This window comes from Erpetoichthys calabaricus, chromosome 8 (assembly GCF_900747795.2).
Source record: "Erpetoichthys calabaricus chromosome 8, fErpCal1.3, whole genome shotgun sequence".
Taxonomy (NCBI): Eukaryota; Metazoa; Chordata; class Cladistia; order Polypteriformes; family Polypteridae; genus Erpetoichthys; species Erpetoichthys calabaricus.
The window spans coordinates 4,250,995-4,272,156 of record NC_041401.2 but is presented as its reverse complement, the minus strand read 5'-3'; the positions used below and the strand labels follow the sequence as shown (position 1 = coordinate 4,272,156).

The 21,162-nt window shown below is 50.8% G+C and overlaps 1 protein-coding gene across 1 annotated transcript in view; it reads left to right on the top strand.

Annotated features, from left to right (window-relative positions):
• The first annotated feature begins 304 nt into the window (after positions 1-304).
• ccdc141 (coiled-coil domain containing 141) overlaps positions 305-21,162 on the top strand; it is a 160,547-nt gene continuing 139,689 nt past the window's right edge. Inside the window, exons 1-16 of the mRNA XM_051930465.1 lie at positions 305-495; positions 4,002-4,124; positions 5,689-5,878; positions 5,979-6,089; positions 8,339-8,592; positions 8,924-9,043; positions 10,110-10,304; positions 11,883-12,049; positions 12,138-12,279; positions 12,518-12,637; positions 15,296-15,487; positions 15,728-15,901; positions 16,192-16,371; positions 17,609-17,734; positions 20,356-20,544; positions 20,637-20,798. Coding sequence (XP_051786425.1) covers positions 394-495; positions 4,002-4,124; positions 5,689-5,878; positions 5,979-6,089; positions 8,339-8,592; positions 8,924-9,043; positions 10,110-10,304; positions 11,883-12,049; positions 12,138-12,279; positions 12,518-12,637; positions 15,296-15,487; positions 15,728-15,901; positions 16,192-16,371; positions 17,609-17,734; positions 20,356-20,544; positions 20,637-20,798 — 2,547 coding nt within the window. The 5' untranslated portion in view covers positions 305-393. The remainder of the gene's footprint in view (positions 496-4,001; positions 4,125-5,688; positions 5,879-5,978; positions 6,090-8,338; positions 8,593-8,923; positions 9,044-10,109; positions 10,305-11,882; positions 12,050-12,137; positions 12,280-12,517; positions 12,638-15,295; positions 15,488-15,727; positions 15,902-16,191; positions 16,372-17,608; positions 17,735-20,355; positions 20,545-20,636; positions 20,799-21,162) is intronic.

The following is a 21,162-nucleotide window of genomic DNA, read 5'->3' as shown; positions in this document are numbered from 1 at the left end:
GTGCCAGGCTCAGCCCCCGTGTGTGCCCGTTTCTGAGCCCACCCCCCACCCCCACTGACCCCTGCTGGTCATTTATCACTTGAGTCAGCTGATGTTTTGTGAATGGGCCAGAAGCGAGTGTGCACACGTGTGTGTGTGTGTGTGTGTGTGTGTGTGCGTGTGTGCGCTGAGCTCGGCTGCCAAGCTCTGGGGGGTTGGGTGGGTGGGTGGGGGGGGTGTTGGTGTGGGTGTCACATGGCCTCCTCGCCGGACCCTTCTATTTTTAACTTGCTGCTCACTGCTTTTGTCAACTTGTCCTCCCAGACTCGACTCGGCTCCCTTCATTCACGCCGTGGGCTTTGGGGGATCAGCGTGTGCCGCTTCTCTCGGGCTGAAGACCCCCGGTGCTGCGCCATGTCCAGCGAAGGAGACTCTGGAGGTCAGGTGTCCACGACGGCGGTCAGCACCATCGCCGTGCAGGCCGGCCAGTCGCATATCATCGTGACGCTTCTCAAGGTACGTCAGGCGAGCCGGGGGGGGGGGCTGAAAAGTGCAGAGTGGGGGTCATGTGACCTCCCAGGATGGGGTGTGTGTGTCAAGTCTGAGGACTCGGGAGCGAGGAGTGTGTGAGGGGAGAAGGGGACACGACTGTATGGCGCCTTTCACGTGGAGAGACGCGCTAGGGGGTCAGCGGCCTACCAGGCTCAGACTGGCATTGTTTGATGGCTTGTGCCACACTTACTGAGAATGTGGAACTGGTGGGCACGGGTTCAAATGAGCCCAGCATGGTCGTATGGCACCATGAAAGGCCCAATAGGAATATCAGCAGACTCTTTGCCTCTGCTTGTTCGTTTTTCCAGCTCTCGGTGCCACAGAGAGTCAAAGCTGGCAGATGGGTGCAGACCAGGGTTCAACAGAGGGCAAACTGACACTCCACTTTGGTGACGTGGGCACAGAGGGCGACACCCGATGACATGCCTACCCAATCAGCCAAGCGCCAGTGATGTGCTGTGAAATGTGGTAGAAAGCTCACGTGTGCCCCCTGCTGGTGGGCTGCTGTGTTATTTTGTTGGTGGCTGACATTTTTTAAAGACCCCCCCCGTCCCCCAAGCCCTCACGTACTGCTTGACTTTATATTCCCTGCCTGTTCTTCTTTATATCCAGCCAATCCGCAGTGGCATATAGCGCCTTTCATGGCAGAGCTCAGTCTCTGAGTCTGGCTGTGAATGTGAAACCAGGGCATTGGGCTGCCAGGCACTTCGGTCCCCTCGCTGTGCCCTTCTGCTGGCGCAGCTAATCGATGTGGCCCTGCGGCGCCCACATCTTGGGGTGGGCTGGGGTCAGAAGTCGAGCGCCGTCGGTGTTTATTGACGTCCCATGAAGCTCTTGTCAATAGAGCCGAGGCAGGGCAGCGGACGTCACTGTCACTAAGGCTTGGGGGACTGACGTAGGAACAGAGCAGAGCGATGCCCTGCCCCCATTCCGGACCCCAGTGTTGTGCTGTCACCTTGTCTGCCTTATTGTCACAGAATCAGGAGGAGCAGAAGCCTCAGCTGAGCCTGGGCTCAAACACAGAGACCAGCCAGCGTCTGCCAGACCCTTCGAGGGGCAGAGGCTCATGCCCGTGGCCTTCAGTGCCCCCTGCTGGTGTGCCATATCGGCCCTTGTAACTTGTGAGTTCTGTTTGGGTGGTCGGCCTTTGCCCATCCTGGTAGTCATTTGCTCCGTTTCTGCTTAGCTTTGCTCAGAAATGGCTGCCTGGGTCTTTTGGGGGTCTTTTTGATGTGCTGCATATGTGAAGGTGGCAGTGAAGAGGAGAATAGTGACAGGACTGCTGTGTATGGCGCCTTTCATGCATACTACAACGATTTGAACAGGACATCTGGGCAGCCGATCAAAGGCAAGTGACCAAGATAAATAAGGAGACCCCACCCAGCCAGCCGTCCGGTGGTCCCTGTTTTCACTTGCTGATTCATCCTTTTATTTGCCCCATTTAACCTGACTCAAGGCCCACTGGGCACATAGCACTAATCAATCCTGGCCTGGATGCCACCCTGGTAACTGGGCACCCTTACCTGCAGATGGGGCCAGATTAGAGCTGCCATTCACCCTAACTGGCACATGTTGACAAAGTGCAGTCTGGGCTTGGGTTTGAACCTGGCGTGTGTCCCTAAACAGTTTAAGGCGCTATATACATCATTCATTTAATTATCATTACCACATTATCGGGGGTCATCCATCCATATGCTGAACTTGCCCCCTCCACTAGAGGGTGGCACACAAAACAAAGACAACTCCAGAGTGGCACAGGGGTCTCAGGAGTCTGGGGACATGCAGCCTGGTCACTCACCTCACGGCCGCCATATTTCATTGGGGTGCGGTCAGCTTGGGGTGGTCTGGCTCTTTGATAATGTGTGTGTGTGTGTGTGTGGACTCCAGCGGGGGACATCCTGCTCACAGTGTCCACACTGCCTTCAAATGCCAAGCCAGGCTCACCAAGACTGGCTCTGGGCACAAGTTGGCTCTCGTGTGCCAGTCGGTTGTCATGTGTTTCTGTTTTTATAATCCTGTGTCCGTCAGCTTCAGCTTTTCATTTCTGTCCTCCTGTGAAGTCTGCTATGCCTTCCAGTGTCTTTGTTTATGGCCGTCTGTTATTGATTCAAGGCGCTATAAAAAAAAAAAAAAAAAACTGGGACTCACAGGAAGATCAAAAAAAAGAGCAAAAACGTGTGGGCGGAGCTTCTGCATAAACAAATAACAAAGGGTGCAGTGGAGTTGGGCAGCCAGCAGAGGGCGCAGTGCCTCTTAATATTGGGGGTGTGGCTCTGAGTACAGAACGTAATTATTCAGGATGAAGGGGCGGGGCTTCAGGCCTCACTCACATTTTCAGCCACACATGCAATTCTCTTGATAACAAAAAAAAAATGGGGGGCCTTATGAGGATGGAGTGCCATGTCAGGCTGAGCACAGAATTCGAGTGATTAATTATTACAGACGGAATGAAGATGGCAGGGGGCCATCGGCAAAATTCAATACATAAGGAGGGGCTCCAGCGAGCGGCTCGGCTCCATCATGAGTGTGGTAGTCTTTAACTACATGGCCACCACAGCAACAGGGGTCAAGGGGCATGTGCAGTACCCGCCTAGCAACCATGGCATCATAGCGACCAGACCTGTGAAAAAGGAACACTCAAAATGACATCATCACGACACAATGAACAAATAATAGGAACAATAAAAAAAGAAAATATTAACATTACACTTTAAAAACAAAAGTAAAGAGCAATATTTAAATTAGTCATGCTGAGAGATGATTGGGCAGAGCTTCATACCAAGTCATTTCAAGTTAGAGGCGGGGCTCTGTGCCTACAGTGCTGAGGGATGATTGGGCGGTGCTTATTCCAAGTTAGAGGTGGGGCTCTGTGCCCGCAGTGCTCATAGATGATTGGGCGGTGCTTATTCCAAGTTAGAGGCGGGGCTCTGTGCCCGCAGTGCTCATAGATGATTGGGCGGTGCTTATTCCAAGTTAGAGGCGGGGCTCTGTGCCCGCAGTGCTCATAGATGATTGGGCGGTGCTTATTTCAAGTTAGAGATGGGGCTCTGTGCCCGCAGTGCTCATAGATGGTTGGGCGGTGCTTATTTCAAGTTAGAGATGGGGCTCTGTGCCCGAAGTGCTGAAATGATTGGGCAGAACTTCATACCAAGTTAGCAATTTTTTTCACATAATAAAGCAAAATACCCTGCCAAGATGGAGGTGGGGTTCTGTCCACTGAACTTTCAGTGATGATTGGCTCAGAACCTTTTTACCAAGAAGTGGGTGGGGCTATGTTGACTTGGCACTGAGAAATATATGAGCGGGGCTGCATGTGACACCGACGCGTGGGCTCTGCCTACTAAAATGTCAGAGATGCAGGAAGCAGGGCTTCCCACCAAACAGCAGATGGCGCCTGCAAGTGGCACATTCCTCCACAAGTCCCCCTGGGCTCAACCACATTTGACCCCACCGTCCTGTCTGTGTTGCAGTGTGGGATGCTGGTGGAGCTGCAGCTGGCCGAGGCGGCACCAAACCTCCTGGAGATTGGCAGCAGTCAAGATGAGAGCCAGCAGTTACTGGCCGAGCACGAGCTCCTAATGAAGAAGCTCAAGGTAAGAAGGGGCCCTGGGTGGGTGCCCTGGACTGGCACGACCCTGTGATATTAATTAGACGGCAGAGTACTGTTGTATATGATTGGGGGTTGGCAGTAGTATAATTTAATCATTGACCATCTTCACCCACCTTGTTGTCTCCTTGACCAAATGATTGGGTGTCACTCAGGCCCAGTCAAGGCACTCGCATGCAAATTCTATTTATCTGCCCATTTATTAAACTACAGTAGCTTCCCCCTGGTCAGGGCCTCCCAGAAGCTGCCCATCTGAGTTGCAGAAGAATAACAAGGAACACACTAAGAAGTGGGCATCAAATGGGCACAGCAGAAGCTTATGGTCTCTCTGCAGCCAGTTGTGATGAAAAGTAATGCCACAGGGGCAGTAACTTTAAGTGACTTTAAATGTTATGTCAGGTAATGGGGACTGGCATGGCATCATCTCTACTCCCCAAGCCAAGAGATGGCATCAGAGACAAATTAGGGAGGCCAGAAAAGATTTATGGTGCCATGCTGTAGAAAACGGAGGTAAGTGCTTATAGTTGTAATGAGACAAGGGAATCACTAGAGGGCATTCTACTGTGAGTGCCCGGGGACTTTACAGCTAAGAATTGGCATCCCCTGAATGAGCCTCTTGAAGATGGATGGCACGTCCTTTTCTTAAGTAAAGTCCCAATCCCATTGCCAACTGAATGATTGGCATGTCCTCTGTTTCCTAACTCATTTTAGTCTGCCATATTTCTGTAATAAAATATCCCTCTGGGGCACCACGGTCACCAGGTGTCGCCTGGCACATCAGACACAAACACAACTGTCCCAGAGGCCAGCCAAAGTGGACCATTCCAAGCTGGTGCTCCATTGCCACCTGCAAGCTGAACTGGCAACCAGCAGTGTTGTAAGAACTGGGCAGCTAGAAGGATCTGATTGTCCTAGTCCAGCTGCTTATGCCACACAGGCTGGGTGGCACTACAGTAACCCAAGTGCCCCCTAACTCTTATTTTTATATAGCAGTCCTCTCCAGAGGGCAGACTCATTTGTACAAATATAAATGGGGGTGCTACCATTTGGAACCAGCATTGACCGAGGTGCCCGTCCATTCCATGGCACCACTGATTTATTGTCACCTTTTAGCTCAACCTGCATATCTTTAAGAAGTGAACAGGAGTGAGTTCAGCCAGACGTGGGGAGAGCATGCAAACCTCCCACACCACAGCGACCAGGTCAAGACCTGAACCCAGTCTCCTGGAACTGCAGTGTTAGCCACCCATGCCACCCCACGCCAGTTCGCCATGTTGGTCTCCAGGGTTGTCCTTGTTTCCCTGCAGCTCCTCTCATAAGCACTTTCTTCTGCTTGTCCTCCGTGCTCCGTGTTGCCCTGTAATTCAGTTACCATTCCTGCCCACTCTTGAAGTTGTGTCAGTGCCAGTGCCAGTGCCGGGCCACAATGACGTGACTACCTGTCCCCTCTCAGTCCACTGAACGATTTTCACTTCTTGTGACTCTTCTTTGTCGAGTTGCCATCCTTGCCTTAATAAGTGCTGCCCCCTTGTGGCTGTTTGTGTTACCAGGCAAACGAAGATGGCGTGTGGAGTTTACTGAGCAAGGCAGACAGGGTGGCAGAGGAGAATGCGGATCAGGAGCTCGTGTACGACGCCATGGCCAGGACCCTGAGTGAGGGTTGGGTGGCTCTGGTGGGCCTGCTGGAGAAGCGCCGGGGGCTGCTGCTGCTCGCCTCTGAGTTCTTTGACCGGAGCGCTGGAGGTGAGTAACCGGAGCCAAGGATTGGCGTGATGGGAGATGGTGCCATCTAGTGGTGGTCGCTACTCATGGTCAGTGCCGCTTATTGTTTTCAACTTCCAGTTTGCCATCAAAATCGACGAAGCAGAGGAACTGCAGCGAGAACTCAAAGGTGGTCCTGATCCTGGGCACCTGGAGGACTTCCTTCACAAGCACAATGGCATCAAGAAAGGCAAGTTAGTGATGTGGGGTCAAATTGGACTGGCGCTTGGAGTGCTAGCAGAAGGGCATTGCTTCATCTCAATTGTTTTTTTTCTATACATGGTACCACCTAGGGATTTGGCACTCATTTGCTCGCCTCACTTGACTCCAGGTGGCCCACATCAAGGTTTTGGGTTAAAGGTGACCCACCTCACTGTTGCCCGAGGTGTTTAGTGGTCTGATAGCCCAGACTGGAACTACTCAATGATGGTCCTCCAACTTGTTTGGCCTTCATGACCCACATTCATAAGTTGATTTATCCTCCCAGGCACAACTTTTAATCTGTTCCTGCCCCTCTTCCTAATGGCGGGTGCCATCACTGGGCACTCTTGGCAGATTGCTTGGTCTTTGAGAGGTGCCACTTATTGCATGCAGAGTAAGAAGTAGGGAGTCTCATGGCTGCTGAACAGGAGGGTGAACAGCAAGTGGCACTCTGGTGCTGTTTCACCTGCATGGGTACACACTGGTGCCAGGGAGCATTCTGGCATTGTATCTTCTGTGTACCTCTAAAGAAGGCCTAGGGGGGCCGAGTAGCAATTTCCATCCCTAACTGCTATCACGGCGAGTCATTCGGCTGTGGTGGTCTGTAGTCTGCCAGTGCTGGGCTGTGATAGGCATAACTGGCACAGATTACCGAGACTGAATCCTGACATGGCACTGCCCAACTGTTGACTCATTGGGCTGTTTAATTGTTCATTGTGGACCCATGGTTTGGAGCTGGGCATCTGTTGGCATAAAGTGCGGACAATTTGTGTCATTTGATGATGGGCCAAATGTTGAAACTGGCAATGATTACTAGAGGGCACTTATTTGGTGGCATGTGTGGGATGGCACATCAGCTGATACTGTGTTAGGACACCAGTAGAGGCCTAAATACTGCATGGGCACCAATTGTGCCAGTCTTGAAATTTAGAGGGATCATGTAGCTCAGCGTTTCTCAGCCTTTTTAAGAGTTTTAATTGTGCCCCCCTAACATTTTTTTGAAAACCTAATAAAATTTATTCCTATATTTTTTGCTGCCAATACACCGTTACAAGTTTAAAATTTCCCTACGAATAGCGAAATTACGCCACATATGGCAACGGGGGCGCACCCCACAGTTTGAGAACCTCTGATGTAGCTGAAGCAGTGCTGGCTAGCAAAGCTGGGCAGAAGTTGGTGCCCTGTGTTGGCACTGATCAGGTCTTGGAGAAGGGTGACTAGTACTGGCAGTGGCAAGAGGCTGAGCATCAGGTGCCCTGATGGCGTGACCAGAGGGTCAAGGCTACCCACCCCTGATGGTGCTTATTGCTGATTTTGGCTACAGTTGGGCTGCTGATGTGCGGGTGAAGGACAGGGACCATCTTGGGGTCTTGTGATATTGCTGGGCTAATGCCAGGCCACACTGGGTGACAGTTGTCCTGATGTGGGGGTCAATGGAGACTTGCAGCCTGCTATTGGCACACTTAAAGGAATTCTGTGCAGCATCCATCTACACAGGAACGACGTCGACCTTCAGATGTTTGGATGGCATCTCAAGGGCAACACCTGGGGGATTTCTTTATGATGAGTTTGGGGGTTCAAAGTCAGTCCATGGCTATTCTACTCATCCCCTCGTTCATGTGGGTATTTGGGCTACCCCTGGAGTGACTGCATCAAGAAGAAGGTTGACCTGCAGCACTTTTGATAGTGTGGTTTGGTGGGGGGCACCGTGGCAGTGGGGCACTCTTGTGGCCAAGAGAGGGTACTGTGAGGCCAAAGTCCCTCTAGTCCTGCAAATGTACTCTACCTAAAATGGGCAACATGCTAAAAAAAAGAAAATCATTCTACTACTGCAAAAATAAAGTACAGTGGGACGGAGTTCAGTTTGGAAAGGCGCTTGATAAGACGAGAAGGCCGAGCCCACCTACAGTGACTTTCTGTCACCCTGAGAGGCTCATTTGACCTACCAGTGCTTAAAGCGTAAAGCTGTTTTAAGAAAATTCCTCTTTACTTGTCGTGGGATGGTGTTCACTTTGGAAAGGCGCTATATAAAATGAAAAGGCCGCCTGTTAAGTCCCCGTCACCCAAAGTAGTTCAACTGATCGGTCACTGCTTAGAGTTGAGCTCCATACAGACAATACTGTTTTATATCTAAAGTATTGTGGGATGGTGTTCACTTTGGAAAGGCGCTATATAATGCAGGTCCCTCTAACCCCATGGATGTCCCCTCACCTGGTGCTCCCTTTCCTTTCTCCGCAGTTCTTCTGGAGAAGTCCATGGCCCTGCTCAACAAAAGCCAGGAGCTCCTCAGCTTCATCAAGGACTTCCAGCAGGTGGAGGCCCTTGCCAACGTGGATGCGGCCCGCCATGCCCGTGCCAGCTGCCTGCAGGTGGACAGCCTGATGGAGGTGCTTCAGGACAGAAGGCGACAGGTGGAGCGGCAGCTGAAACAGCAACTGTGTGACTTGGAGGGTCACGTGGGAGCCAGTCAGTGGGCTCAGGAGGAGCAGGAGGTGTGTGAGACACGATGACGGGGGTCTCCCTGTGGCCACCGCAGGGCCCGACTGTAAGGGAGGAGCACAGGGAGGCTTATTGATCCCTCATTTGTTTGAGTTAGATACAGCGCCTTTCAGTTCAGTTGAGCTGTATGTGTACTCAGATCTTCCTGTAGCTTCTCCCTCACTGAGTCTCTTGGGACCCTTTGGTATGGAATGGCCAGGGGTCCCAAGGGCAGCTGTCAGGTGGGCTGTTTTGAGGAGTTCTCTAGTTTCCCTTCAGGCCACACTTAACACTGCTGTGGTCCTCGTGCTCTGATGCTGTCCGTCTTGTCCCCTTTCTCTGCAGGTCACCTCCTGGTTCAAAGAGAACATGAAAGCCCACCTGGACAAAGAGCAGCTGGGTGCCTCGCTGTCTGAAAATGAAAACCTGTTGCAAGAATCCAAAGAGCTGGAGCAAAAGGCCAGAGTGAGTCTATGGGGGGTCTCCACCCTTACTGATTACTGTATATAGCACCTTTCATTAAACACTCTCATTCTCACTCGGTTCGACTAAGACACATCGGGGGCACAGCTCTGGGTGGCTCTGCTTAAATACTTCAGTGTGGGATTTGCCCTGGGAGTGACCACTCTAGGTGGGCTGCACATCTCAGAGCAGTGAGTGAGGTGACCGGCCTGGACAGGACATCTGGTGGTCCGCTTCAGGAATTTCACTCACCTAGTGAGGCTGGCATAGGACACTGCTAAACTAAAAGTGGTCTCATGTTGGGGTGGTCCTTGAGTTCAAACTGGTGGGTGGCCGTCTGACTCACTGAACGTTTTCTTCTCCACATTCAGCTTTGCCAACAAGTGTTGTCCTCGGGGGTTTCCAAGTCCCTGACTTCACTTCTCTTGTGCCCAGGCCTTGCCTGCCCCAGCGGGTCCTCACCTTATGTCGTCTGGTGTAGCCCCACCCATCCTGAGCTCTGATGCCATCCCTATTGTCTGCCCACACCCCTCCACGTCACCAGTCACAGGCTCTCCATTGCACCTTTAGGCCAGCTGTGCTAATCGAAGGCCGCAGGCTGACTGGCACAATCCGAGGGGCCTGTTAGGTGGTGTTGTGGTGACCCCAGGGACCTTCAGGCCTTGCTCATGGGGTGCCACTTGGTCTCATTGCCACCATTGTCACATTCACTTGACCTTAAATAGACTTCTACATTTGAGTCCCAATGGTCTCGGTGACTGGGGCCGGTGAGGTGGACCGGGAGAACATCTGAACTCATCTGACCACTGGTCCCCATCCTGTTAGGTTGTAGTCCTCAGTCACTCTGGTCCTGGTGAGGGCAGCGAGGAGACACCACTGAGCTCATCTGACCACGAATTCTCATCTTGTCAGGTTGCCGTCCTTAGTCTCGTTTAGGGTGATTTGGATCCCTCTGGTCTTGGTGAGGTGGGCCGGGAGCTCATCTGACTGCTGGACCCCATCCTGACGGGTTGTAGTCCTTTGGGTTATCTGGGCGGCTCCTCACAGTCCTTTCATCTTTGTGTTTCAGGAATGGAGTCTGCGGGCAGACAGGCTGGTGGCTACAGCTAAGGAGCTTCTGGCGGCGGAGACCTGTGGAGAGCGGGAACGGCTGGCGGTCCGCAGCAAGGAGCTGGTGGCCCTGCAGGGGGAATTCTGGCACCTCCTGCTGGAGAGAATGACACGTCTGCAGGAGGCCAACTCGTTTTTCAGCAGTGCCAATAAGGTCAGCTTCACTTGTGCTTCATTACATCTTCCAGATGGCACAAGCAGTCAGTTATGCCCCCACAAGAGGGCACCCTAAAGTTTTTGCTTGTGCAGGTGGGCACAGAGGGTTTGCCTTCTGTCAAACAAATCAGAGTCCAGAATTATGGTTCAATGCTCCTGAGAATTTAAACTTTGGTCTTCCGAGTCTGTGCCCATTAATGGAGGCCCACCGTGATGTGAGGTCTGGTCAGGCTGAGCGGTTTATTTGTGCTTGGCTAAGATGGCAGTGCCAGTCAGGAGATCAGGGTGCCCATTCATACCCAATGAAATGCTCTCTAAACACTGTGCCCCCAGGGACACGAGGAGGGTCATGTCACGTATGGGGGGGAGCCTCTTAGTTCCCACCTAGTGGGGAGAACAGAGAATGACATGACTCACTGCAGTGGTGGGCCATCAAATGACCAAAGGTGTAGATGTCAGTGTGGGCCAAAGGGGACAGGAGCTCATGTGGACAAAAAGGCTGGGACTTGATGGAGAACTGGAGTTCAAAAAGGTGAAGTCGAGACTCAGGGGGGCTTGAAAATAAGTTGAACGTGGACAGGAGCTCACGTGGACAAGGAGTGAGGGACTCGACGTGTTCAAAGGAGAGTGGACTTGATGTGGACACAGGGAACTGGACTGGACACTTCAAGAAGGGGAGTGGGGCTTCCTGTGAAGGTCTTGAGGTGTCAAAAGGGGACTGGAAATGGGCAAAGAAACTTGATGTGGATCTGGAGGTCTGGCTTTGAGAAATGGCCAAGGCAGATGGCAGGTGACTTGATGTGGCCATGGTGGTCTGGACTTGACATGACACTTCAAAAGGGATGTGAATGTGGAGAAAGAGAGTAGCTGAGGTGTCCCAATGAGAGCAGGGTAAGTAGGGCTGGACAAGACACCGAACTTCAAGAAGGGCAGGGGAAGATCAAATGGAGTGTGGCCTTGACGTGGATGTGGATTTTAGATTTCAACAGCAGACATTTCCACACGCAGGTGGTGTGGACAAGACAGAGGGTATCAGAATGAGCAAGGACTTGATGTGGACCTGAGAAATCACATGAGTGTTGCCATCTTGCTGCACATAAAGATCTGAACTCCCTGAATAGGCCTCACCCCAAGGCAGCCAAGCCCCAAACTCAAATGGCAGGCTTCTGGCCTGCACAGACCCATAAAATGCGAGTTCAGGCTTTTAAATAGAAAAAGTTCAAAATGTCCAAAGAGGAGAAGGAAAGCCATTTTGAAAAACCAGGAACTAAAAACCAGAGGGTAACCAAACCTTAATGTCAGACACAAAACTCGTCCCCGGTTTTCTTTTCTCCTAACCCTGTGAACTGTTGTTTTCAAAATTGAATCCAAACTCTTGGACACCAGACCCTTTAAAAACCTTTCAGGTCAAGAGGTTGTGCGTGGCAACTTAATGACATCTCGTGGCAGCGTCGGGAAAAGTGGTGCCAACAACACAGTGGTCGCCAACATTCTGGGCAGAGTGGCGAGGGAGGGCCCAGAAATGAATTTGAGTGCAAATAACGGCAGCTCCGTCCTCTCTGTCTTGTAATTCCAGGCCTTTGACATCTTAGGGACCATCGAAGGGCATCTCAAAGTGCTGGGCACTCGGGCTCTGGCTTTGCCCGCACTTGCTAAGAAGCACGAGGAGCTCCTGAAGAGCATCAAGGACACTGCCGCTGATGCCCTGCAGAAAGGGCAGGCCTTCCTGAAGAGACCCCAGAGGTAAATTTTTGGAGCTGGTGGGCTTTTGCCACACTGGGTGCCAGGGCACTCCTGAATGACGGGATGCTGTTTCTTTGTTGCCATGCAGCACATCAAGCAGTGGGATTGAGAAAATGGTGGGCTACATCCAGGCCAGAGTGGATCACCTGAGTAGCCAGTGTTACGGCCACCGAGACCTCAGCACTGCATGTCAGAAGCTCATCTCTGGCATCGAGGACCACGTTGACAAGGTAGAGTGCCATTGGCACACAAACTGGCACACACATAGGCAGCAGGGCCACTGGTGAACAACATGGGAGACCCCTTAAAATAGGACAGCAGAGCCAAAGAACATGCTCAAAAGACAGCCTCCAGTAGGGGGGCTTCACTTCTGAACACACCCACCAGAGGGCCTGTTGATGGTCAGACGGGAAAATGGGGGGGTTTCAAGGCTGGACGGCTTCATTCATCTTCTCTGTTGCTTTCCAGGTGTCCAGCTGGATCCACACTTGCAGCGCTGTCCTTGCTGGGACCCTGGACCCGGGGTCTTCTCTCTCTGAATCAGAAGATGTCCTCAACAAACACCTGGAGATGACCTCACAAAGCAAGGTAGAGAATCCACTGTGTAGCATTTAGTGAGACCACCAAATCACCCCATGCCCTCTTGCTGAGATTTCTAAGCAGACCACCAAAGTACTAATAAACTCTGTGGACTTTTTGCTACCTCTAGTTCAATATTGTCAGAAATGCCATCTTTGAACCCCTAATGACACCCCCCACCATCTTACCAGATGACAGTGCCCCCTGTGTCCACCCACTGAACCCAAATGCAGTATTACCTGAGACACCTCCTGGACCCCCGTAGTGGACACCTGTCTTATTATATTATTATTACTATTATTACTCTAGACATTGTTCTGGACATCCCATAGTTGACCCCACCACCATTGCATTAGTACCTGTGACACCATTCTGAACCCCAATAGTGGACCCCATTACCATTACATCATTACTTGATACCATGTCCTCAAGTTCCATAGTGGACCCCACTCCCAATACATTATTACTCAGCGTCCTGGATCCCCGCTGAAGGATCCCCACTTCCCTATTGCATTACTCAAGACCCCCATAGAAGTTTTTCCTGACATGGTGTCCTATACCTCCATAGTAGACCACCCACTGAACACAAATGTAATATTATCTGTGATACTATCCTGGAAACCCTTATAGTGCACCCCACTTCCAGAGGACCCTCTCTTGCAACTTTCCCTCATCAGTTTGCAGGCTTCATTTTTTTCTTTTATTATTTCCATATAGTGCACTACTACCCAAGGCAATGTCCTGACCCCCCCATAGTGGACCCCACTTGTATTGCTACGATTTCCTGTAGCATCATCTCGGACCCTCACAGCAGTCCACACTACTTTTGCATTCCAAAGACACTCAAAGTAACCCCTCATCTGTTGCACTATTACCTATGACACCCTCTTTCACTCTTCATATGGTGTACCCTCCTGGACCACCACAGTGAACCTCGCCCTAATTTGTATTACTTGAGACACTCTGCTGGACCCTGATAGTGGACCCCACTATCATTGCTCTATTGCCTTAGATATCATACTGGACCCCAAACCCATATAGTGGACCTTACCACTGTTGTATTATTATCTGAGATGCCATTCTGACCCCCATAGTGAACCTTACCACTGTTGTATTATTATCTGAGATGCTATCCTGAACCCTCATAGTGGACCTTACCACTGTAGTAGCATTATCTGAGATGCCATCCTGGACCGCCATAGTGGACCTTACCACTGTTGTATTATTACCTGAGATATCATCTTGGACCCCCGCATCCACAGTGGACTTTACTACTGTTGTATTTCCTGACTCTTCTGGATCCTGATAGTGGACCCATATTTCATTGCACTGTTGCCTTAGATACCATATTGGACCCCGAACCCATATAGTGGGCCTTACCACTGTTGTGTTATTATCTGAGATGCCATCCTGGACCCCCAAAGTAGACCTTACCACTGTTGTATTATTATCTGAGATGCCATTCTGACCCCCATAGTGAACCTTACCACTGTTGTATTATTATCTGAGATGCCATCCTGGACCGCCAAAGTGGACCTTACCAATGTTGTATTATTATCTGAGATGCCATTCTGACCCCTATAGTGGACCTTACCACTGTAGTAGTATTATCTGAGATGCCATCCTGGACCCCCATAGTGGACCTTACCACTGTTGTATTATTATCTGAGATGCCATCCTGGACCGCCAAAGTGGGCCTTACCACTGTTGTATTATTATCTGAGATGCCGTTCTGACCCCTATAGTGGACCTTACCACTGTTGTATTATTATCTGAGATGCCATCCTGGACCGCCAAAGTGGACCTTACCACTGTTGTATTATTATCTGAGATGCCATTCTGACCCCTATAGTGGACCTTACCACTGTAGTAGTATTATCTGAGATGCCATCCTGGACCCCCATAGTGGACCTTACCACTGTTGTATTATTACCTGAGATGCCATCCTGGACCCCCAAAGTGGACCTTACCACTGTTGTATTATTATCTGAGATGCCATCCTGGACCCCCATAGTGGACCTTACCACTGTTGTATTATTACCTGAGATATCATCTTGGACCCCCACATCCACAGTGGACTTTACTACTGTTGTATTTCCTGACTCTTCTGGATCCTGATAGTGGACCCATATTCCATTGCTCTGTTGCCTTAGATACCACACTGGACCCCGAACCCATATAGTGGGCCTTACCACTGTTGTGTTATTATCTGAGATGCCATTCTGACCCCCATTGTGGTCCCTACTACTGTTGTATTATTATCTGAGATGTCATCCTGGACCACCAAAGTGGACCTTACCACTAGTGTATTTCCTGATTCTTGTGGACCCCATTTCCATTGCACTGTTTCCTAATAGTGAAATCCTCTTTTCATCCTTCCCTCTCCAGCTGTCAGTGGTCTTTTTATATAGCACCTTTCATGATGAAGACCTTACAGCACACATCTTTTAATTTGGTCTATCGGTGCCTTCAGAGGGTGCTGCTGGTATGAGGTACTATATAATAAAGTATGGCATTACTGCTGCAGGGGTCCTCCTCTCTCTGCCCGTTGTTCCTGAGTTTTGCCCTCACAAGCTAACTATGGTGGGCCCACTGCTACCAGTCCTGTACTGGGTTTTCTGGTGTTTATGTGCTACCAACGGTTCACACAACTTTTTGTTCTTTCAGGATATGGAAGCCGAGCTCGTGGCAATGGGAGACCTCATGGCAGAACTCCGCACACTTGAGTGCCCAGAAGTGGCCAAGTTTTCCAACAAAGCCTGCCTGCTGAGTGATCAGCTGAAAACACTGAGCCGCAACATCAGTGCCCGGGCAGAGCACATCAAGGCCTACGTGACCTTCTTGAAGTCGGCCGAGGAGGTGAGGAGAGGTGCCAGTCTGGTGAGGTGCTGTTCATTCCAGTTAACTTTTCCTTGGCTCCTCGCTGTGCCCACCATTTATGACAGGTGAAGGTCCCACCTGAGTAGCACTGGGCTCCAGCTGGCACAAATATGTAGCTACCAGAGTTGCCCTTCTCAGTCTGTGTGTCTGGGTTGGTACATGGAGCATATCAGCTGATCTGAGTTGGCACTGTCCCACACTCTTATGTTTCTGCCCCAGATCGATGAACAGATGGGGATCCTGGAAGAATTTTACCAGAGCAAGCCAATTGAGGAGGACAAGGACAAGGACAAGGGGGCACTGGAACAGGCCGACAGCAGATGGCACTCGCTGCTTGAGATGTTCCTCACGGTGCAGGACCAGGGCCACAGCTTCATTAACTCTTCTAAAATGGTAATGTGACAGGATCCTGGGGGTCTAAACTGAAATGAACCACATCTGAGGGAGGGTATCACGTGGCAGAGGGGTGTTACTCAGGGTTCTTTGCTGTGGAGGGGGTAGAGAATTGTCAGGCACAATCAGTACAATGGCACCCCTTTAAAGATGTATTTAGAATGTATTTATGTACAGGACATAGAGCCCCTTTTTTTAATTTAGAATGCTTGTCACCTTGTGCCCTTTTTGTTGGGGAAGGTGGCCACAAGTTCAAGGCTTGCTGATTTTTTTCCACTTGTGATTGGCAGGTTAGTGCCAACCTGAATGTGAATGTGGAGAAGGGTGTGACGGTGGTGGAAAACATGATGGCCAGTCTAGCCAAGAAGAAGGTGGCACTGGCAGACCTGTGGACCACCTGGCAGCTGCACGTCAACCAAATGAAATCTGTGAAGAAGCAATGGAAGAAGTTCAAGGAGCAGCTGAAGAAGGTCAGAAGTAGCGGGGCAGCAGTGCCGCACTTGTGTCACCCGTGGGCCTGGGGGGGATTGTCGTCCCCTTGATTCCTTAGACCGTTCTCTGTATTCTACTCTGCCTTTCCCTAAGTATAAAAATGGTACCCTCTGTGTGGGATGCAATCCACAATGAGGGTGAGTGGGCACTAGTGAGGTGCCATCAAGGAAATGGTGTGCCATGTGAGGTGGCAGTTGGGTACAATTCAGGAGTCCTCTCCTTGGCATATGTGCCCATAGCCTATCCTTTGAGGTATGAAGCAGCTCAAGGACACCTGCACGGGTAACAGCTGCCAGTAGGGGGTGCCACTCAGGTATGACGTTAATTGGACTGTCACAACTATAAATGACCTGAGAGTGCCATGGGGTGGGCAGTGCACCCCCTAGTGGCTAAGACTGCAGCTGTAAAGCACATCCTGATAGTTTCAGACCCTTAGAGTCAACTGTAGAAATGAATGGAATGTTCAGGCAAAGCAACTTGGGGTGCTGCTCTCTGTGGAAAGGCGCTAAATTTAATAAAAGGCGCTATATAGTATAACAAAAAAAAACAACAACCTCCCCTTATCGTCACATTGGATGATGCAGCTGCCTTCCTGCTCCAGAGTGCCCCGGGTTCAAACTCTATCTGGAGGTCTTCCTAAAGACGTGCCCATTAAGTCACTTGTAGGATGACCAGATTCTGCCCGCCCTAATATGGGCAAATGAAGATGTTGAAAAATTTGCCATGGCACCTAAGTTGAGGTGAATAAGCAGGAATGTCCTGAACAAATGAGACTTTGGATCACCCTAGTGAAGTGTGTGAGTGTGCCCTGCTATAGACTGGCATCCAGTCCTGGGTGGTTCCAGCCTTGTGCTCAAATCGGTCAGGGTTGGCACTGGTACTCAAACCATGTAATGCAAATTAAAGTGATGTGACATTCCAAAAGTCTCTGGGGGCCTGGGGTCTCTCTGTTCAGCACAAAGAATGGTACTAGAGGGGGTGGCAGTCCATCGCAGTGCCCACTTATACTCCAACTGGTGAATTGTTGGAATCTCCAATGAATCCCACCTACTTGTCTTTGAGGAGGTGAATATTGAAGGTAAAGACACAGGAAGAACATGCAATGCCAGGCTTTATGTTGTAGTCCATTAACTTGGAGACCAGTGGGCATCCGTAAAGCCACCAAATGCCCATTGCACTAACACTGCTGTGCTTTACCTTTGCTTGCTCCCTCAGACGCTGCAGGATTTGAAGGTGGTGGAGGACGGGCTCATGCCAACAACCAAAGTGGACATAGGGAGCGACCTGGGGGCCGTCACTCTGCTTAAGGAGCATTTCGAGCACATCAAGCCCCAGTTCCAGGTGGGCAGCCAGCATTCCAGACTGCTAATCTGCATGAGCTTTAGAGTGATGGGGCAAAAGTCAGCTGTGCCCAGCAAGATTGGCCAGGGTTCAGGGTCTCCATTGACATTCGGCAACAAAGCTGGCATGCCAGTCAGACTGAAGCCTCCCTGAATGTCATCCCTACTCACTTTCGGATCCTCTAAGCAGGGCCGTCTTAACAGCATTATAGACCCCCCTGGGCAAAGCAGTGCACTGGGGCCCCCACTTACACTCAGCAAGTCACAACATACATAGATTAGTGTGGGGCCCCTGGGCAACTGCCCAGTGTGCCCATGCATTAAGACAGCTCTGCTAATAAGGGCCAGTAGCTTTTATATGAAACTGGGGGTTCAGGCAAGCGGGTATGACATGTACATGGCTAAAGCCCAGCCTGGCCCTGCCTCAAAGCCGTGTGGGATTGTCAGGGGGCACCGTGGGCTCGATGTGCTGTAGTACCGAATTTCTGCCATTCAAACATCCAGCTCCGCCTATCCTGTTGCCACTCATACACCCTTCTCTGAACAGCCTGTAGGGGGCACTGGCTTTAATATAAAGCCGAGGGTTCCGACACAGACGCCTGATTAAAGCCCCACATGGGCAACCTCAGGATCTTTATAAAATAAAAGAGTTCCATTTCCTAAAATGTCCTGGGGCAGAAAGACGCTCCGTGAAGCACGAAAGGCAAAGGAGTCGCGTAAGCAATCCATGAATCCGATGGCAAACAAAGTCCCGAAATGGAATCCAAAAACAGAGCGCAGGTTCAAAATCCTCCAATAAATCACAGAAGCACCAGAGAACTCACCTCACCACGACTGCAAGGGATTGTGGGTGGCCCCACCTTTAGTGCTGAGGGCAGTCCCTTGTGGTGATGGGCAGGTGGCCCCGCCTCCCGGGGACCCGCCCACAAAACACACAGACCTAAGGAATAAAGCAAATGATGAATGTAAACAACACAAAAATGAGTAAGGATTTGGAACCCTGGCTGAAATACGAAGCAGAAGACTTCATGCCGACTCGCATCGAGCCTACGAGGCTGTTGTGGCCATTCGTTGTCTCTGAAATGACGTATTGGTTTGTTAAGGTTTGGTATTTAGCACCACCACAGCGCCTTTTTGTTTCATTTATGGACACCATCATTTTTGGAATCCCATCATCAGAATGCATCTCTTGATTGCCTGTGGGTGCGTTTTTGGAGGTCGCAGCATTTGATGGCATTGATGCCACACTTTAACTACCAGCATGCACGATGGGGCTGCTGTTATCTAAAATACCAATAAATGCTAAGAGCCTTTGTGCGCGTTACTATTTGTCCAATATGGTGTGACGTTTCTGCTTTCTCTCTCTCAAGTAAAATGCTTATTTAGCAGTTTGCTGGTTTTTGTCTTTGACTACGCGCTCAACTCCCAGTCCATTTACAACCTCTTCACAGCACAGTGGTATTTTGGACGTGCCAATGTGTTGCCCTCTCTGTTAATTTGTGTTATGCTCTCTGCCATAGGAGACCTCACCCGGCGTTTTGCAGAATGTCTTGACTATTTGTAAGGGAGGCTGCCACTCATGGCATCCAGCCCCGCCCAGCCTGCCGCCACTCGGGCATCCAGCCCCGCCCAGCCTGCCGCCAGTCAAACTTCTATTCCTGCTGAGCCTCCTGTCACTAAACCATTTTGATCCTCCTATTCTGCTGTCACACAACCATTCAGCCCCTCCCACCCTGCCACCACTTTGGCATCCAGCCCCGCCCAGCCTGCCGCCAGTGAAACTTCTATTCCTGCTGAGCCTCCTGTCACTAAACCATTCTGCTCCTCCTATTCTGCTGCCACTCAACCATCCAGCCCCGCCCAGCCTGCCACCACTCAACCATCCAGCCCTGCCCACCCTGCCACCACTTGGGCATCCAGCCCCTGCCTAGCCTGCCGCCAGTCAAACTTCTATTCCAGCTCAGCCTCCTGTCACTAAGCCATCCAGCTCCACCTATTCTGCTGTCACTCAACTATCCAGTCCTCTCAGCCTGCCACCAGTCAAACTTCTATTCCTGCTCAGCCTCCTGTCACTAAACCATTTTGCTCCTCCTATTCTGCTGCCACTCAACCATCCAGCCCCGCCCAGCCTGCCACCAGTCAAACTTCTATTCCTGCTCAGCCTCCTGTCACTAAACCATTCTGCTCCTCCTATTCTGCTGTCACTCAGCTGCCCAGTCCTCTCAGCTTGCTGCCACTCAACCATACAGCTCCGCCCAGTCTGCTGCCCCTCCATTGTCCAGCTCCGCCTACCCAACTGCCACTGAAATATTCACTTCTGCCCCGCCCACACTGCTGTCACTCAACTATCTGGCCCCGCCCAGTCTGTAGCACACACACAGACAGACGGCTCTTGTGGTGATTCATCTGCTGATGGCTCCAATATCTCAATATAAGCTCACTTATGGGCACTGAGTGATTTATAACACCCTAACTTTTTTAAATGTTTATTTGAAGGACACCCCCCCCACCCCCATTTTAATTTTCAGGTTTACAGGAGGTCAGGAAAGCATTAGTTAGGCCAGGGTCCCAGACCCACCTGTATTTCTACTGTACCTTAACTGCTCTCCCGATTTATTACAGCAAATCAATGCAGAAGTCGAGTATCTGGTGAAGATCTCGGAATTGCTGGCCTTGAAAGGAATTCCCATCAAGGAGAAGAACGAGAAGGTGGATGAGCTCCTCCACGCCCACAAGCAAGTGAAGGAGAAAATGAAAGAGTACGAGGGGGTCCTGAACATGGCGCTCAGGTTCCACCAGCTCGGTGCCGAGGTGAGCCCACTTTCCTCCTCCTCTTCCTCCTCCTTGTTCCTCCCTCACTGCCCAACGCACCTCCTAATCCTCCTCCATTTTTATTATCAAAGCTGGAGAGTCTGTTGGGGTCTCAGACTGTGCCGGCGATTCCCAATATGAGCCAAGCCAAGATTCAGCTGAGCCAACACCAAGAAAAGCAGGTCCACGTCAGGAGCGTCTACCAGCTGGCCATCACCCTCGGGATGGACATCAGCAGGGCGGTGCAGCAGTCGGTGAGTCGTGGGCACCAGGCTGGTCGCGAGGAGGGGGAGAAGAATTGATGGATCGATTGATTGATGTTAATACACCGACTCATTCATTCGTGATTAGTTTTACATTTTAAAATTAAATTGGACGATTCGGTCGGACGAGTCAGGGGAACTTTCTAGCCGTCAATGCTGCATTTGCCATAAGGCGGAGCTGGGAAGTTGGGCCACCCAAGTGGGAAACTAAACATGGATGCCCCCGTGAAAGCTGGTGTTCCAGCAACAAACGCTGCTAGTTTTATAGTTCGTCCTACAGGATGTGATTTTTCTCCACTTTAGCGTTTTACTTTTGGATTTCTGGTGCGATGTCTCAGTCCATCCTTCGTCACTC